This window comes from Budorcas taxicolor, chromosome 3, assembly GCF_023091745.1.
Source record: "Budorcas taxicolor isolate Tak-1 chromosome 3, Takin1.1, whole genome shotgun sequence".
Classification (NCBI taxonomy): domain Eukaryota; kingdom Metazoa; phylum Chordata; class Mammalia; order Artiodactyla; family Bovidae; genus Budorcas; species Budorcas taxicolor.
The window spans coordinates 19,979,848-20,000,000 of record NC_068912.1 but is presented as its reverse complement, the minus strand read 5'-3'; the positions used below and the strand labels follow the sequence as shown (position 1 = coordinate 20,000,000).

The window sequence follows — 20,153 nt, the reverse complement described above, 5'->3', positions numbered from 1 at the left end:
TCATGTTAGTAAGGCTGTGTGTGTCTTTGTGTGTGTCTGTGTATACACTTTGTCCTTGAAGTTTGTATGTGGGACCCTATTTTGAGATCATCAGATTGCCCTCCTCTTTCCAAAGTATATATTGGTAAACTCCCTTTTCCATTTCCTCGGGGGCACCAGGCCAATGTGTCCTGCTTTGCTCCTGTTTCCACACACTGCCACATCACTAGAGTACTGCTATGCAAAGAATGTTAATGGGGAAGAGTGGCTCTGTGACTCAGAAGCCAGCCCAGGGATTAAGCTGTAGTGGAGGGAAAGACAAGGTTTGGGGGAAAATATGAAAAACACTGTTGGCTTTATGCCTGGTGGCTCAGATGGTAAAGAATCTGCCTGCAATGCAGGAGACCTGGGTTCTATCCCTGGATTGGGAAGAATCCCTGGAGAAGGAAATGGCAACCCACTCCAGTATTCTTGCCTGGAGAATCCCATGGGCAGAGGAGTCTGGCAGGCTACAGTCCATGAGGTCGCAAAGAGTCAGACATGACTGAGTGACTAAGCACACACGTAGAAAACACTGTTAACTCCTTTCTGATTTTTGCTTTCAATCATTCATATATTCAGTAGACATGTATTGGGCACCTACTCTGTGCCAGGCACTGTTCTAGACGTTTGAGATATAAAAATGGATAGGATGTAATCTTTGCCCTGAAATGTTCACAGACTTTGAGGGAGAACAAGTAAACACACTGACATAATACAAGATGGTAGGAGTAATAGTGGCTATTTTCTGGTACATAAAGGAGAAACAAAGTCCCCCAAGAAACTACAATACAGGGGTCTCTTGTTTCAGGAAGCTTGAAATCTAATTCATAGATCAAATTCAAGGAAGGTGATCCCTCTCTTGACCTATGCCTTGGTGAATCAGGGTAAAAGGCAATCCAAGCATTTGAAGTGATCTACTTTCACTACCAAAAAGAAGATGAATAACCCAGCAGGTGGCAGCAGGGAAACAATTATTTTACATCTTGATGAGGGAGGAGTAGAAAGCAGAGGTAAATGCTTGGAATTATGTTCTGGACGTTCAGATACTAGGTTCCCTTTCAAAGACCCAGAAGACATTCGGATAGAGAATAACTAGGCCCATGTTGGGGGCTGCAATACCCAGGATTTTAACCCCATTCATCTTCATTTATTCATTCCACAAATAATTATTGAGCCCTTGCTACGTACAGAGTTACATCATGGGAGGAGCTGTAAATACAAGAATGAAACAGTCCTTACTCTCTGGCAGTTTAGTCTGTTCAGAGATAGGTCTTCATATTTCCCATCAAGGTTCATAATCTCCAGGGTATATTATTAAAACTGAGCGGAGTTAGTACGAAGATTAGACTAGAAAGGGGAATTTCTCTGAGTCTCAGTGACCTTTGGAGAGGTAACAGAGAGGCTAAGGGCTCGGATCACAGGAAGACTGTTATGTTTCTGATCGTCTTCCGTGGCCTTTTAAACAGGTCTTCATTCGTTTATTTATCAAATATTTACTCAGCTCCATCACTGTGCCCAGCACTGCGCTTGAGGCAAAGTGTGGATCTGTTTCAAATGTCATTCAAAGGAAGGCAAGACACGCACGCTTGTTAAATAATAAACAAGGCAGTAAAGTCGGAAGCATTCTTGGTGGCATATGATGTTTTGTGATACTTAACTGTTTAACTGTCTGACCAGACACCAGCGCTTCAGTCGGGAGGTTTTCCTGGGCTGTGAATGCCAGCCCAGCACACTCTTTTCGAGAGCTCAGACTTCTCGATTTAGTCCAGTCTAAGACTACCTTCTATATTGACTCACCAAGCCACCGTAGACAGAGCCGCACTGTCTTCCTTCCTTGGATTTGCCAAGGCGCGAGGGACCTGTGTCACGTGACCAAACTCAGCCTCTTGATTGGCTTGCCTCCTCTCAGGGCCGCCCTCCTCCCCCATTGGACGGGGTGGCCGCTGAGAAGAAGGTTGTGCGCATGCGCGATGCCCGGATTTCCTTGGCCACCGGGAGTGAAGCGGTGGGGTTGGGCGATAAACAGGCTGTGGCTAGGGAGAAGGGGGAGGGGAGTTCGCTCCGCAGGGACTTCTCATTCCCCACCTTTTTCTTTTAGGTGTGGTTTGATCCAGACGCAGTTTCCTGGCAGCCGCTTGAGCTTACTCTGTTGTGAAAGGGGAAAGTAGCTCCTGCGGAAGGGGGTTAAAGTTGCTAAAACGGTGCGAGACGAGAATTGTCCCCCATGCCATCCTAATGGTTCCGCCCTGAGTTGGTCCCGGAGCCGGCGCAGCATATCTGAGAGAGGCCCCGGAGGGGGCGGGGAGGTGCCCCGCACAACGCGGGTTCTGTGAAGATACGTGGGGAAGATTCGACTCCGAGAAGAGGAAGAGCGCGATAGAAAAAGAGAGGCCGCTGAGGGGGAGGGGGCTGCCAAGATGGCGTCTGCCTCCTCTGGGCCGTCGGCGGCAGGGTTTTCATCCTCGGATTCCGGCGTCCCTCCCTGCACCTCGGCCTCAGGTAATCAGGGCGTGGCGTGGGCTGGGGGCTGATGACTGTGCGATGGCAGGAAGAGCGAGACCCAGGAAGGGCACCTGTAGTTGGGCATGATTGAGGCGTTGCCGGTAAGGAGGACCGAGAACTAGGCTTTCATGTAGCTTTCAGAGCAAGCAGAGGGAATGTGAGGAAAGGATGGATTTGATTGAGAAAAGGGAAGCTGTCAGAAACGCTGGCTGTCTTCAGGGAGACCGAGTTGAGGACTTTGAAGGAGTAGGGTCAGAAAAGGATGGAGATTGACGGTGGGAGTAGGGAGGAAAGAGGGAATCGAAGGGAGTAGAGAAAGAGTAAATAGAGGCTTCGTAAGTAGAGAGGAATTACGTAGTGTGAGAGGCAGGTTGACTGCACTTTGATTGCGGGGTTAATTGGACAAAAACGTGGAAGAGAAACGATGGGACGTAAAAGGTATGGAAGCGTTATGGGATGCTTTCCAATGCTGGGGCGTTAGGGAATTGGGGATTTTGTTGGGGGTGGGAATGAGTTATTGGAGGCTCCTGAGAGCCTCCCCCTAATGCGCCATTCCTTCTCACTTCGTGCCTCCCCTCCCCCCAAAACGCGCGCGCTCGCACGGACAGATACACCTACACGTTTTATCAAACATCCTCCTCTGGAGACTCCCATCTCTTGACTGCCCAGCTTTGGGAAGGAATGGGAAGTTTTTGAAGAGAGCCTGAGGTATGTAGAAAAGCAGGGTTTAAAAAACTGAAAACAGATGGAGAAGGCGGAACGATGGAGTCTCGAATTGCAGTAGAAGTTGAGGGAGGTGATGCAGGAAATTAGGCTTGAAAAGGATAGGGTGGGGATGGTTCTAAGTGCTGTGTAGGAATATTGCATAATAGGAAATGGACTGGAAGAATGCTTAGGCACGAAATTGGCACTTGGAGAAGGGAGCCAGGGAATCTAGCTCAAAGTAGTTAGAAACTGTTGAAGATTGAGGGAGAGCCAAAGGAGCCCACAAGAAAGGCAACAGATTGCGTGTAGGAGGGGAAAATGTGTGGTGTTGGGATGTATGTTGGAGGGGGGAGTGGAGTTTGAGCAAGAAACTGTTCTAGAGCTTCCATCAGAAATGTCTGGGGTTCCACAGTGACTGTTACCTATACACTGGGAACAGGAGAGGCCCCCAGATGATGGATGCTCTACCCGAGACATTGACACTTGCTTAATCCTGGGATTGCATCCTGCTCGTTTTGAGTTGACTAAATAGAGGGTTCCACCTTTTCCTGTTCAGTTCAGGTGAGCACATACTTGGTCATAAATAGCTTCTTCACAAACTGGAGTTTTGTTTATGTACAATCTATTTTTAGTTTTTTGAGAGGTGGTTTTTGCCTTTCCTATAAAAGATTAGTGGGCCAGAACAACAACTGTTGCATTCTAAGTGTGAAGAAGGATAAAGTTAAAATGAAAGTTTTTAAATACAGTAGTTTCTTAATTTAAAACTTCTTTTCCTCTCCCCCAGTGCTGGAACAAAAATGGTTGTGTGCAGTCTTTAAGCAGACCTCTTAACTATCAGATCAGGCATTAGAAACAGCTTAATGTTAAAAGCCTTGTGTTTATATCCCACAATTTAATTCAGCCTCTATCTCATGAAAATATTGTCCACGTGGACAGATTTAGGAGTAAAAGAAAATATTTCTGTCACATAGTGATGTCTTCAGGTTTTTGCTCCTACTTCAAATAGTCCTACTAGTTTGAGGTGTTACTATTTGATATTTTTGTATGTTTTTATATATTCTGTCAGATCCTAAGACTAGCAGGAGGTTATTCAGATAGTGTACATGTTTTTTGCTGTTGTGTTTTCACCAGAAAATAAAATAATAGATTTCAGTCAATTTTACAGCTTCTTGGCTTTATTGTGTTCATATGTGAGGTCAAGATACAAAAATGGCTAAAAATTAAAAGTGACTAAAAACAAATAGCTTTGGATTCCTTTTTTTTTTTTTTTAACTTTTTCTTTCACCCTCTTTCTCTGTTTCTTTGGCAAATATTGAAACTGTTGGATTAAGAAATTCAGAAAAATTCTCATAAATATTCCTGAAAACATGGGATTATTGTGTGCAGATACACAGTGTTGACTTCTTTCGCATATCTGTATGTTCACTTCAGTTTTTGCTTACTGAATTTAATAGAATATTTCCTGTTTCATTTCAAGGATATGTTTTTGAAGAGGATAAGGTGTTTGATTCAGATGCCAAAAAGGCTGTTGAGAATGTGTTTTGTGATTGGAGGAGAGTGGTGCTCTGTCTGGATAGTACCAGGGGAATTGAGGCATTGGCAGGAATAAATTGGTTTATGGTCTCCTGAATTGTTAAAGTGAAAGAGGAGAGTGAAAAAGTTGGCTTAAAGCTCAACATTCAGAAAACTAAGATCATGGCATCTGGTCCCATCACTTCATGGGAAATAGATGGGGAAACAGTGGAAACAGTGTCAGACTTTATTTTTTGGGGCTCCAAAATCACTGCAGATGGTGATTGCAGCCATGAAATTAAAAGACGCTTACTCCTTGGAAGGAAAGGTATGACCAACCTAGATAGCATATTCAAAAGCAGAGACATTACTTTGCAAACAAAGGTCCGTCTAGTCAAGGCTATGGTTTTTCCAGTGGTCATGTATGGATGTGAGAGTTGGACTGTGAAGAAAGCTGAGCGCTGAAGAATTGATGCTTTTGAACTGTGGTGTTGGAGAAGACTCTTGAGAGTCCCTTGGACTGCAAGAAGATCCAACCAGTCTATTCTAAAAGATATCGGTCCTGGGTGTTCTTTGGAAGGAATGATGCTAAAGCTGAAACTCCAATACTTTGGCCATCTGATGAGAAGAGTTGACTCATTGGAAAAGACTCCGATGCTGGGAGGGATTGGGGGCAGGAGGAGAAGGGGACGACCCAGGATGAGATGGCTGGATGGCATCACCGACTCAATGGACATGAGTTTGAGTGAACTCCAGGAGGTGGTGATGGACAGGGAGGCCTGGTGTGCTGCAATTCATGGGGTCACAAAGAGTCGGACTGAGCGACTGAATTGAGCTGAACTGAAATTGTTAAAGGCTAAAAAGGTAGCCTTGTAGAAATTCAAGGTAGTTTGTGTTTTAATCATTCTAAAATCAACTTACTGTCCTTAGATGTTTAGGTGAACTCACTTAAATATTGGTGAAACTGAAATCCTAAAGGTAAGGTTCTCTGGCAGTGTATACAAAATAAGAATGTTAGGATTCAGGGACAGATTGATGTTTTAGATAAGTCATTCATAACCTTTTAAGGTTCAAAATCTTTTGGCATTCAAATTAGAAAGGATTGGTAATTTAAAACAGTTCTTCCCTGCTAGTATTAACCCCCATCTATATTATTTAATCATTAAGCTGGAGCTGGTCTTTTATGCTGCTGACAGATTAGATACAGGAGTTAAAGCAAACCATACACTCTAAGAGATGTTTGAGAGAGCTTTTCCAGTGGAGTAATTACCATGTTTGGATTAGAGGGAGGTGATTATAAATTAATGTCAATCTTACAGGCACCATCATCATTTCCTTGTTCTTATACTTTGTTAATAAAAGATGATGCAGTTTGCGCTCCGCTGTTCGGTGTGTAAAAGAAATTTATTCCTTTTCTTCCTTTTTGTCCTAGCCTCATTATTTGGTCAGTGGTACCACTTAAAAAATAAAAGCACTGACGAGATGCTGTTGACAGTGTTGCCATCTGTCACGCTAGTGACAGTATAGAGAGCCTGTTCCCCTGTCGGCAGTTTGACTAGTTCATCAAGAATTTGAAAATAAGCCACCAAGTCTTTTTACTACCAGAAAGGGAGTAAAGTTTCTATTTTGGTGACTTGATTTGAATTTGGTGGAAGAATTAAAAAGTAAAGTTAAAGTGTCCCTTGCTCCCCTAAAATAAGAGCTGTGATAAAATCATGTGTGACTCCCTTAAGAAAAAGGACTTGAAACCTTATTAAATCATGAACCTGTAGCTCATTTTGCTTCAGACCAGCACATTTCTGAAATTGTCACACATTACCAAATGATTCTATCATAAGTACAGATGATTTGGAGGTAACATTTATAGCTCCTTTTCTGATTTTCCCTTAAACTGCTGAGGGAGACCCCAAAAAACACAGGAAGGAAAGATTTTTGCCCAGAACTTTTGTGGTAGAGCTAGTCTCATCAGTCCTTGATTCTGGTGGCTTTGGCCTTCCCAGCAGAGCTCCACCAGTAAATGTATGCTGTAATCTGAGAACTCCAAATGGTAGGAATTTCGTTGAGGGTTTTTTGTCTGTGTTCTTTGTGTACAGTGTAAGCCATTTGTAGACTGATCTCTTTCCCTTTAATTTTTCTATACTAGTGAAAAGTAAAGGAGCTTAAGCCACATTATTGGGGGGGGGAAACTGGAGTTTGGAAATGTAAAGACAGAACAGAATGCCATGTAATGAGAATATCAACAAGTATCCTTTTGGTTGGTATTTTATAAGTAAGGAGAAATTTTTCTTTATGCTTTTCCACAGAGGGCTTACATCCACCTCCTTTTTTATTTTGTCACTTTGGTAGATTTTCCAGAAAACTGACATCAGAATGTCACTGTTTTTTAATTATCCATTTATTTCTGCCATGACTGCTCAAGCCCAGGGTCAAGTATAGTTATATAGACTTAATAGGTATCCAGTATCTCTTATTAATTGGTAATGTGTACTTACAAATTAGCCTTGAATATCAAAATACATATTATGTTTTGTTAATTTATTTGTTTTTTGTTTTGTTAATTTCTGTGTGCTGTTCTGAGTTGATGTAGAACTTCTGATTAATAACTGTACTCAAATATGTGCTAGCTACTAGTTATTACATGTTTCATCAGCCTATTTTTTAAATAAAAATAATGGAAACTACAGCTTGTGAACTGAACAGCTTCACCAGGCCAAACTCAGGTAACTGGTGAGAAGTTCTGAGTTGAGGTTGGGGGGTATTTAACCTTTTAAGCTGGATGTTTACTTTCGTAGAATTTCGGCATAGTCTTACTTGACATGAAGAAAGCAAAAAGACCAACTTGTCAGTTTGGTTTTTCGTTTTACTGAGTGTGTCCTCTTGATCAAGGATACAAGTATACTTCAGGAAGTATGCTGTTTTCTAATAGCCAGGCAGGGGGAATCTGTTTCTTTGTGTTCTAAACCCCAGCCCATCATTCAGTCTCAAAGAGAGAGTGATTGGACTGATGGTGTTTCCTAGAGGAAACCCCTTCCTGGCTCCTTTCCCCTGTTGCACTTCACTTCTCCACCCTTTCCTATCAAAAGAGAACATTGTTTCATTTTTACATATGTGTTGATCCTGTTTTATTCATATCCCCTATGAACTGTTGTTTTAATGTTTTCTGTTTGAACTTTTGTGCCTCAGCTCCTCCATCTTTTAAAACTTTGCCACTGATTATTTTTCTTTTTTCTTCTATTAAATAATTCTGTTTATTTGTAATGGCTGTATGCAGAATATATTAATTTTTAAATATCTGATTCCCCAAAAGTCCCCTTATTGTTGGAGTCTGAGGAAGACTGGCAAAAAGAGAGAGAAAGGTAAATTCCTTGTAGGCAAATAGTAAGTATATCTTACTATTTGCTGTGTATTAAACTGAGCTTCATGGAGTTAACCCAGAATAAATACCATCTCAAAGGATCAGTAACATTGATGGGGAGTGAGCAAAGATTGCCAGGAGAGAATGGGAAGAGTTGGGTTTGTTTTTTTTTTAGGATATATGAATAGCTTAATACTAGCTTTCCTTTGCATAACATGCCTGGTAAACTTCAAGTTCTCATTGACAAGAATCTGTATAAAAGAAATGGTAGAGAAGTAACTTGGTCATATCTCTGTGATTTTCTTGCATTAGGGTCTGGGGGGTGATTGAAGTGCATTGTTGGGACAATTAATACCCATTGTGATATTATTTAAGTTACTTTCTCAGCTCAGTGTATGTTTCAGGCCAGCAATACTGCCTTTTTTTTTTTTTTTTAAGATAGAACCAGGTTTGGAAATAGAATTGGGAGGTGGTGAACTGCTGGAAATCTTAACTGCTCCTTAGCTTTGGATTGGCTTATCTAAGAGACTCAGGTCTTTTAAAGAAGGACTCAGATATCCAACCCCCCACCCCCCAAATTTCAACCAGAATTTTAGTGCTAAGAGATACATATTTGTGGACTGAGAATCATGAAATGTGGCTTATAGAACTAGAAGCAAAAGTTTATTAAAGGGAAATGTAGAGATATTTTAATTTAACCCTCTTATATTCCAAATTAGGAAACTGAGGTTCAAAGACATTGTTAATAGTGGCAAAGACTTTGCATAAAGTCTGTATGTTATCATGATGAGTCTTAGTAAATTTGTGATTCATTCCTTGCTACTTGGCTCTTCGCCGAGCCAGGTTGACCCCAGGACTGGTAGATCAATGAGTTTTGAGCTTTTGTTTCTAAGAGCATCCTTGCTTTTCAGACCTTTTTCTAGAAAATTCTTAATAAAAATTGACACCTGCTAGGAACAAAATCCAACCAGTCCATCCTAAAGGAAATGAGTCCTGAATATTCATTGGAAGGACTGATGTTGAAGCTGAAACTCCAGTACTTTGGCCACCTGATGTGAAGAACTGACTCGTTTGAAAAGACCCTGATGCTGGGAAAGATTGAAGGCAGGAGAAGGGGATGACAGGATGAGATGGTTGGATGGCATCACCGACTCAATGGACCTGAGTTAGAGTAAACACTGGGAGTTGGTGATGGACAGGGAGGCCTGGTGTGCTGCGGTTCATGGGGTTGCAGAGAGTTGGACACGACTGAGCGACTGAACTGAACTTAACAAAATTTAACTTTTCTCTAAGATGTGGCTTGATTTTCATGATTGACTTGGTTTAGTTCTTACTGAGGGTATGGTAACGGTGCCTGGCCCCCACCCCCCAACGCTACCCTTACAGATGTGTGCTTAGCAGTGTTTCTCATTAGGCTGGCATTTCTGAGTATTTTCATTTGGATGACCTATTGTGCCTCCTACATGCATGGGTATAATTAAAGTGGCGTTCAGTATTTCAGGTTAAAGAGGACTGGAGAGATTGTTTAAGATAGTCCAGCAAATAACCGGGTGATGACTGTTTTGTTTTGTGCAGGTTTTTGCTTTTTTAAAAAAATCTCTGGCTGTCAATATTATCAACCAAAATACCCCCTCAGAATTACCATTTTGCTTCCCGAAAGCCTGCTTGTCTCTTTCTGATTTCTATAGGAATTGACAGATTTATGTAGTAATATTGGTAGCTCATTAAGCTAAGTCTCTGGGATCTCTTTATGACCTGTTCAGGCAAAACTCGTCTGAGGAATGCACATCCGGCCCAGTTCTAGCATCCTGAAATTATGTGTGTACTTCACGCATTAAAGTCAGTTACAGGCTGCCTCTTAGTTTCTCATCTGGAAGATGATGTCATCTCATCTTTGACGGAAATGTTTCTGCTCTGAAAGCACTGGGAGAGGCTCTGGTATTAAGGCCAACTCTTGTTCCACATGCTGAAGGGGAGTGGGGGAGGGGAGTGACAACTCTTTATTTTGGAGCTGTGTACTGTCTGAAAGTATCTCTGTTTTGATTATCTCTTTTAAGGCCAACTCATTTCTCCTCTAAAGTTTATCTTTTTCACACTTTTCAGAATTGTATTAATTTTCTTTTCTTCCTGTACATTTTCTCCTTGCTCTCAATAGTAAGTCATAGCTGCCAGTGCTTTAGTAGCTGCAGACCAGTTTATGGAGAGTCCTAGTGATGTTTTGCCAAGTGATCAGAAACCAGCCCCTTTGGTACCTTTTTCATCACAAACACAATTTAGGCTGGGACTAAGGACCAAAATGGAGTGCTTCCTTAAGACTATTGAGAGTTACTCAGAAAAATTTTCTGTGACATAGTACGATGATTCAACTTTGTATTTTAGCAAGAATTGATTGGATTATTTCCTCTGTGGCGCTTAACTGGCTGGTTCAGTTGTCTTGAAATTATTTTAGTAACATTAAAGATTTCTCAGCTAATTTTCATAATACAGAGGCTAGATCTTTATTTTTCAAATATCCAGGAGATAACGCTGAAATTAGGGATACCTGTTTTATGGGTGAATATTGATACTCTAAAGGATATGAAAGAGAAATTCTTCAGAGAGAACCTGTTAGCATATGCGCTGATACAGGCTTGTTTCAGGTTGTATGGGCATCTCAGAGTAATAATGGAGAATGGGAGTGAGTGTATAGGAGTCATGCTTTATTTGTAGCTTGTAACTGTCAGCAGCTTTCTAGACATCATCTTTCACACTTTTCCTTCTAGTCTATCTCTGTAGCAGCATAATATGTTGTAATGAGCTCAAGTTAGTGTGTAGGGAGGGGATTGATGGTGATCTGTATGTGTGGAACTTTGAGCACTAGTTTACTGGGGAAAATGGGTTATAAAACAGAACAATAAAGCCATTCCCACATATCTCTTTAATTGTTAAATTACCTGTTATAGAAAATTTATATAGATAAGGAAAAATAGAAACTTAAACTTAGAATATCACCTTAATCATACTATCCAAATATCATCATATTTTAACATTTTAGTCTATAATCTTCTGGACATTATGTGTATAAATACATGTGACTTTATAGATAAGTGTTTTAGAAATACTGTACTATATAATTATTTAGCTTTTTCCATTAAACAGCTTATTGTGACAGCCTATCCATAAATGAACATAAAGATAATGGTTCTATACTATTCCATTTTATGACTATATCACAACTTATATCACCTATATTGTATATTTGGATTCTTTCCAGTTATAGTTGTTACATACAGTGCTACAATAAATATATTTGTATATATGTCTTTGTCCACTTGACCAGTTATTTTCTTAGGATAAATTCTCACTTCTGGGACAAATGGTACATATTTGCTTTAAAGGCTTTTTGCTAGATATTACCAAATTGCCCTCATGAGTGGAAGACCCTGAAGTAAAATGTATACACATCCCGTTTTAAAAGGATAGAAGCCTGTTTGCAAGGAGCTTTATACCTGAAATTGTTTTGCCAATCTGAAATCATGCAATAGTGAAATTGTTTGGGTTACAAGTTTTGTGATCACTCCTGGAGTTTTTCTGCCAGAGCTGCTGCCTTTTTTTTTTCTTTTTGATTTCTACCTGCAGAAAATCTTCTCGCGTTTCACAGTATGGTACTGGGGATCAGGTCAGGTCCTGTTAATAATTTTAAACTTTAGAGATGTAATGTGGGGTTTTTTAAAAAAAATATGCTTGTTCTGTTGTAAGCAAGTAGAACCCCAGAAGTAAGTGATAATTTTCTGTTTTCCTCATTTAGGTCTCCACTTTCTGTGCTGTGGGGTCAGCCGTAAGAGAGGTAGATCTGATGTGTATCTGTGCTGAAGAAGCATGAGCTCCTTACAGTTACTAGCAGCGGACTCCTCTTCCCCATAACAATTGCAATTTTTTTTTTTAAGTAGTGTGCATGGCCTTTTGAGAAGGCTGTGAATGTACTGCAAAGATTATTTGACTTTAGCTTCCATTTCCCTCTACCCTCTCCAAAAAAAATGCTACCTTAACATAGCAACTTCTTTTCTCACAGTTTCACAATATAAGATGAATCCATTGACTATCTTTTGTCTCCCTCGAAGTCTTCCCATAACTCCATTTCCTTTTGTTTCAGTAAATGTGTCTCTCCTTTTCCCTTTCTGTTGTACTTCTCATTTTCCCTGACAAGGTAGATGGGGTTTTATAATTCACAATGATAATAATAATTGCTAGTATTTACAGAGCATTTATTACATGTTAAGTGCTATATGGGATTTATTTAATTCTCATAACTATCCTATGATGTATATGTTATTATATCTCCATTTTATGGATGAGGTAACCACGGCCTAGAGAGTTTTAACCAACTTGTCAAGGTTATCTAGTTAGTAAATGTAGACCTAGTATTAAAGCCTAGCCAACTTAGGTGTGCCGGTTTCAGAGCCCACATCCCTACCCACAATACTGTACTGCTCTCTCACTACTCTAAAAGTCTGTGTGAACTAACTGGACTTTAAACAAGATTAAATATTTGTTCAACAAAGAATAGTGCAGAGGGGAACTTGCCCTTCTGATTTGGGCTGTCAAAATTCTGAGCTCCTCCATGTGTAATACCTGGAGTTATTGATCATTCTTTCAGAAAATATTGTAGAAGTTAATGTGGATTTTTGCCAAGGATTGGTAATTGATTGTACAGTCAATTCTAAAATCATTGAAACAACAAGAGTGCCTATCAGATGCCCTCTTTTTGTCATTGCAGATTCAGTGATCATAACTCTTATGCTTTTAATCAGATTGAGTCATGGTCCCACTGACACCAAAAAGAAAACTCTTAATCTGAGAAGAATTAAAAACTTTCTCTCTGTTAAAGTTGTTCGTGTCTTTTTATGAAGAAAAGAGGTACTTTGTACTGCTAGTGAGGACCTTAAGATCTGTGAAATTGCTCTGTCAGGTACCAGTGTTGAAAGGCAGCTGCTGCTCCTCTAGAATACTGGCATTGTCTGTTTCAAAATAAGTAGAACGTCACTGAAAGAAAAGAAAGGTACTTTCCCGCTGTTTTTGCCAGTGACATTGATGACGGTTGCTGGAGGAGCAGAGTAGTGGCATTGTTAATTCTGTTGAGAGAAACCAAAGGAGGATTCTTTATCCTCATATCAATGAAAGTGGGAAGGGAAGGGAAAACCTCAGGGGAAGAAAATACGTGTTCATACTGTCCATTAGCAGTTGTAAGATTTATTTAGTCTGTAAAAGCATTCTTGTTCCTCTGGTGCTTTCCTTTCCCCCTTAGACTCTGAGTGGCCAGGAAATTGAAAACAAAATATGGTTTAGAAGAAAGAGAGTTGAACTGGGAGGTTGGGAATGTGAATTCCAATTCTGTCTCTGTCACTACCTTCGCTCTTTAATTTTGAGCACATCCCTTATGCTCTGTTTATTTACTTATAATAGATTAAATACATCTTACTATTAAGAATTGGGCTTCCCTTGTGGCTCAGCTGGTAAAGAATCTGCCTGTAATGTGGGAGACCTGAGTTCGATCCCTAGGCTGGGAAGATCCGCTGGAGAAGGGAAGGGCTACCCACTTCAGTATTCTGGCCTGGAAAATTCCAAGGACTGTATAGTCCATGGGGTCCCAAAGAATCAGACTTGACTGAGCAACTTTCACATTAAGAATAGGTTAAAATCTCAAAGGCTCTTGTTGAATGATTTGTTTAATATAAATTGTTACTGATTTGTTAGCTTAAATGGGCGTATAGGTTCATATGTGGCTGAAGGGACTAAGTTCTTGTTCTATTTAAAAATCAATTTTCATTAATATCTATAGATCTCAGCCAGATTGAGCCTGCCTTGGTCAGAATTTTTTAAAAATACCCAAAGTGAGTATATCCTTGTTTCTCTAGGTCTTCTATTTGTTTGTTTAGTTATTAGTGGACAACAAGCCAGTCTTTATTAGTAAATATGTAATTGAGTACAGTTTTACACATTGGTCCTTGTTTATGTCACATAGATCTTTTTACATTTTCATCTTTCCACAGAGGAACTGCTACTTGAAGAAATCACCATGATTGGCTCTGCATCATATATTGACCCACTTAGAATTAAGCTGTTTAAACAGTTATTTTTCTGAAACAACCTGTTCATCATGGCTTTATGTTTTGCTGCCAGTGGAGCAACATTAGCCTTTCTTTTAGAATGCTCCTTGGTCCAAGGCCTATTAATAAGTAGGAACTACATGATCATGAAGGAAATGTTTTTCCCTGAGGAGGAGGAAATTTAACATTGGAACTCAGTAGCAGTTACTGTTCCGTCGGTCAGTTGTCTCCGACTCTTTGCAACCCCATGGACTGCAGTGCACCAGGCTTCCGTGTCCTCCACCATCTCCTAGAGCTTGCTCAAACTCACGTCCATTGAGTCAGTGATGCCATCCAGCCATCTCATCCTCTGTCGTCCCCTTCTCCTCCTGCCTTCAATCTTTCCCAGCATCAGGGGCTTTTCCAGTGAGTCGGCTCTTTGCATCAGGTGGCCAGAGTAATTGAGCTTCAGCTTCAGCATCAGTCCTTCCAATGAATCATTCAGGATTGATTTTCTTTAGGATTGACTGGTTTGATCTCCTTGCAGTCCAAGGGACTCTCAAGAGTCTTCTCCAGCACCACAGTTGGAAAGCATCAATTTTTCAGCGCTCAGCCTTCTTTATGGCACAACTCTCGTGTCTGTACATGACTACTGGAAAAACCATAGCTTTGACTAGACAGACCTTTGTCTGCAAAGTGATGTCTCTGCTTTTTAATATGTTGCCTAGGTTTGTCATAGCTTTTCTTCCATGGAGCAAGCGCCTTTTAATTTCATGGTTACAGTCACTGTCCGCAGTGATTTTGGAGCCCAAGAAAATAAAGTCTGTCACTGTTTTCCATTGTTTCCCCACCTGTTTGCCATGAAGTGATGAGACCGGATGCCATGATCTTAGTTTTTTTAATACTAAATTTTAAACCAGCTTTTTCACTCTCTCTCACCTTCAAGAGGCTCTTTAGTTCTTCTTTGCTTTCTGCCGAAAGGGTGGTGTTATCTTCACATCTGTGGTTATTGATATTTCTCCCTGCAGTTTTGATTCCTGCTTGTGATTCATCCAGCTTGGCATTTCGCATGATGTGCTCTGCATAGAAGATAAATAAACAGGGTGACCATGGATACACCCTTGGCACACTCCTTTCCAGGGTTTGAACCAGTCTGTTGTTCCATGTTTGGTTCTAATTGTTGCTTCTTGACCTGCAGTTTCCTCACCCAAAAAAAGGATGCTATATATGGATTGTGGATATGGATTATAAGATGATAGTTATACTTATCAGAGTATTTTTTACACAGATGCTAGAAAGCAAACTTTCTGTTGACTGATACTCTAATCTTATCCTAACTTAGGGATAAGTCTCATTCTCCTTAAACATTGGCTTGCTGTGAGCAGAGGCTACTCTTAGGGGCTTCTCACTGCAGTGGCTTCTCTCGTTGCTGAGCACAGATTCTAGGTGCATGGGCTTAGTAGTTGTGGCTTACGGGCTTATATGCCCTTCGGCATGTGGGATCTTCCCATACTAGGGATCAAACCAGTGTCCTCTGTATTGCATGATGGATTCTTAACCACTGGACCCCAATCGTAATATTATTCAGACCCCAGTATCCTTCCAACTGCCTCAGCTGTAGTGTTTTGAGGATTAATCCAAGTTTTGCAGTTGCAGATAGCTAAGTAATTGGCACCATGTTCCACGGAGTTAAGTCCTCCCACCCTCATTCTGGGTACTTTGCAAGAGTGTAGCAGCCCTGGAGCTATATGTTTATGAGATAAAACTAGGAAAGGTAGCAAGGTAGAACTTTTTAGGGAGTAAGAAAGCCCCAGACTTACACACTGCCTTGAACTCACTTACCTGCTTTTTTGCTTCATTGTTTAACTTGGTCCAGTGACTCCTTACATGAAGAGGTTGTTCTGTTCTAGGAGAAACTGTCAGCCTAGAATTGGACATTGGCTCTTGCTTCTGTCAGATCCCTCCAAACCCCTTCCTTTGGGGTAAAAGAGGAAGAAATAAGCCAAGTACTGACCAAGGAGTCCAGAATCAGTGTTGTTTTCTCAGCTGAAAGAATGCGTATTTCTTCATTGAGCATCACTAATTCTACTGTTGTGTGTATACTTGCACAAGGGTTTGTTGGGGATATGGGGAGGCTAAGGGTTTGGGGAGCAGCCAAGAACTTTGAGGTGCTAATTAGAATTTCATGATGGTCTAGGTAATTGAACATTAAACCTTCCTGAGGGCCCAACTTTGCTCTTCCATAGAACTCACATATGACAACATATTTGTGTAGCACATCACAGTCCATGAAGTACTTTGATTTAGTTTGTCTCATCTAATCTTTACATAAACCTTCTAATACAGATTCTTCTTTTTTAGTTATTAATAGAGAATAATTTGCCTGTAGTAACAGGGAATTGAGGACTTCCCTGTGGCTCAGTCTGCCTGCAGTGTGGGAGATCCGGGTTTGATCCTGGGTTGGAAATATCCCCTGGAGATGGGAACGGCAACCCACTCCAGTATTCTTGCCTGGAGAATTCCATGGACAGAGGAGCCTGGTGGGCTACAGTACATGGGGTTGCAAAGAATCAGACATGACTAAATGACTAACACACACACACACACAACAGGGGTCTGAACCCAGCTCAGCATGTTGGCTCTCAAATGAAGGGTTTTCAGACTCAAAGGGTTTGACTAATTTTTTGTTAGTGAGTGCCTTAAATTTTACAGTTAAGTTAGCAGTTTTAATCTTGAATCTGAGTTGTGCTGACTTATTGTTCCTTGGAAGCTTTAGCTTACAGTTCCAGTCCTAGGTTCCAGGTCTTTCGCCTACCTGAACTTGACCTGATTGAAGATGAAGCATCCTGCGAGAAACATAGATTTTTGGGCTTTGCTGTTTTTCTAATTTTCTGGGTCATTTTATGCAGCACATCTTCCTAACAGCTAGATGACATTTTTCTTACCTCCTTTTTTGGAAAGAGGAATGAAAACCATCTGTTCCCCATAATTTTGCTGCTCTGACTCATTAAGGAAATTTTGCTGCTCTGTTTATTGGTACTAGAAATGCTTTTACCATTAAACCTTACATATGGACCAGAACTGAGATTTTCTTACTCAGCTACTAACTTATGTTATTGAGGATTTGTCCCATTTGGATTCTTCTTTCTTTTTTTAAATGTATTTAATTTATTATTTACTTGGCTGCATCAGGTTTTAGTTGCACGACACTGGCTCTTCGTTGCATCGTATGAACTCTTTGGTTGTGATACACGGACTCTCTCGCTGTGTGGATGCTTAGTAGTTGCAGTACATGGGCTTAGTTGTTCCGTGGCATGTGGGATCTTCGTTACCCAGTCAGGGGTCACACCTGCATCCTCTGCTGTGGAAGGTGGAATCTTAACCACTGGACCATCAGGGAAGTTCCTGGATTCTTTTAAATTTTCTTTAATGTGGCTAATCTTTATTCTCTTTGAATTCTTGGACTAGATCAAAGTAATATATCAGTAGTCTTTGAAGAAAAAAGACCAACAGTTTTCAGTATGAAGGGGAGAAAGGTCTGTCTGCCTGATTGATCATGTGTCTCCAGAGTGATCATGGGTGAAGTCTTTAGGATGGCATACCCTTAAGAACTGACTTAACCTGAAGAAAAAAAAGATTTAACCTTTTGGAGTAGTTTTGTATGGATAGTGGTCACTTTCTAAACATATTCTTGAAATCTTTTCTATATTTAAACTGATAAAAGTCATAAATAACATTTAACTACACACATATCTTATTAGTGAGTAAACAACAAATTCCTGTTGCATTTACAGCAGGATCAAGATGAAGATGTAAGGGTATAGAATCAGGTTTTACCTGCATTGAATGCTTTTTCACTTTTTCATCATTGCATTTTCCCATCCACAGCTTCTTCATCTCTACAGACCAACTCTTTTTTTAATTGAAGGATAGTTGATTGACAATATTATTTTAGTTTTAGGTATACAGTTAATTATTCAATATTTTTATAAACTATACCCCATTTAAAATTACTACATAGTAACGGCTATATTTCCTTATGCTGTACAGTATATCCTTGCTTATTTATTTATTTGCTTATTTATTTTATGCATAATAGTTTGTGTCTCTTACTCCTACCCCAGCTTGCCCTTCTGCCCTTTTCACTTCCCACTGGTAACCATTAGTTCTCTGTGAGTCTGTTTTTGTTACATACATTTGTTTTATTTTTTAGATTTCACATAGCAATGATAACATAAAGTGTTTATTTTTCTCTGAATTATTTCACTTAGCATAATACTCTAGGGCCGTCCACATTGTTGCAGAGTGTAAGATTTCATTCTTTTCTGTGACTGAGTGGTATTCTATTGCATACAGATACACACACACACGCACACACACAAACACCCACAGTTCCTTTATTCATTGATCTGTTGATGAACACTTAGGTGCTTCCTTATCTTGGCTGTTGTAAATAAAGCTTCTGTAGATCAACTTTTTACCTTTTTTTCTGAAATAATTAGTAGAAGTTCAAAGCACCATAGATATGCTCTAAAGCTTCTTACCCTTTTAGCTCTACAGGAAAAATTATTAGTCAAGTCTAGGCTGTCCGCTAACTCTGGTATCTCTTATGCCCTTTCTCTTTCAACCATGGTATCAAATGAGACACTTTGGGCTCTGATGGTTAAATGTATCAAGAACAGATTTATTTCCTAGATAAAATATGAACACTTGGATAAGAAAAAGAAACTAGAAAAAGGCTGGAATATGTATAAGGGCTCTGTGAGTATGGACGAGGAAAAGGAAGGGACATTTAAAATCCCTATCCAAAAGGATCTGGTATCACTGAAGCAGGAACCCATTGTCAGGTTTAGTTTGACTCAAATCCTAATTGTTTCAGTGAGCTTGATAGAGATCATGCAAGTGTGTATACATATTTATAGTTATGTTTTTTTTTTTTTAAACAGCATCTGGAATCAAGAGACCCACGGCATCTGAGGTGAGTTTTATATACTGATATACAGTGGTTCTAAAACTTTAATTCTGGGATAGAAGGATACCTGTTTATGACATCCTTATTTCCCCCCTACTGGGGTCTTGAAATCTATTGATAGATATGGTTCTCACATCTCTTTGGTAGGCTGGTGATTATACAGCTCTACTTTTGTCACAGTTTATTATGAATATTAACAACAGCTCAGATTTATTGAGTATTTTTATTTTTTTAAATTTATTTCTCTGCATCAGTCTTAGTTGTCACATGTGGGATTTAGTTCTCTGACCAGAAATGGAACCTGTGCCCCCTGCATTGGGAGCACAGAATCTGAGCCATTGAACTACCAGGGAAGTCACTATTAAGCATTTTTAAATGTACCAAATGTAGTGTTCAGTTCAGTCGCTCAGCCATGTCCAAACTTTGCAACCCCATGAACGGCACCACGCCAGGCCTCCCTGTCCATCACCATCACCCAGAGTTTACCCAAACTCACGTCCATTGAGTTAGTGATGCCATCCAGCAATCTCATCCTCTGTTGTCCCCTTCTCCTCCTGCCTTCAGTCTTTCCGAACATCAGGGTCTTTTCAAATGAGTCAGTCTTCGCATCAGGTGGCCAAAGTACTGGAGCTTCAGCTTCAACATCAGTCCTTCCAACAAACACACAGGACTGATTTCCTTTAGGATGGACTGGTTGGATCTCCTTGTAGTCCAAGGGACTCTCAAGAGTCTTCTCCACACCACAGTTCAAAAGCATCAATTCTTCGGCGCTTAGCTTTCTTTATAGTCCAACTCTCACAACCATACATGACTACTGGAAAAACCGTACCCTTGACTAGATGGACCTTTGTTGACAAAGTAATGTCTCTGCTTTTGAATATGCTATCTAGGTTGGTCATAACTTTCCTTCCAAGGAGTAAGCGTCTTTTAGTTTCATGGCTGCAGTCACTATCTGCAATGATTTTGGAGCCCCCCAAAATAAAAGATCAGCCACTGTTTCCACTGTTGCCCCATCTATTTG

General features: G+C 40.3%; 1 protein-coding gene across 1 annotated transcript in view; it reads left to right on the top strand.

Annotated features, from left to right (window-relative positions):
- The first annotated feature begins 2,079 nt into the window (after positions 1–2,079).
- PIP5K1A (phosphatidylinositol-4-phosphate 5-kinase type 1 alpha) overlaps positions 2,080–20,153 on the top strand; it is a 55,063-nt gene continuing 36,989 nt past the window's right edge. The window contains exons 1-3 of the mRNA XM_052637964.1: positions 2,080–2,520; positions 11,883–11,921; positions 19,107–19,138. Coding sequence (XP_052493924.1) covers positions 2,439–2,520; positions 11,883–11,921; positions 19,107–19,138 — 153 coding nt within the window. The 5' untranslated portion in view covers positions 2,080–2,438. The remainder of the gene's footprint in view (positions 2,521–11,882; positions 11,922–19,106; positions 19,139–20,153) is intronic.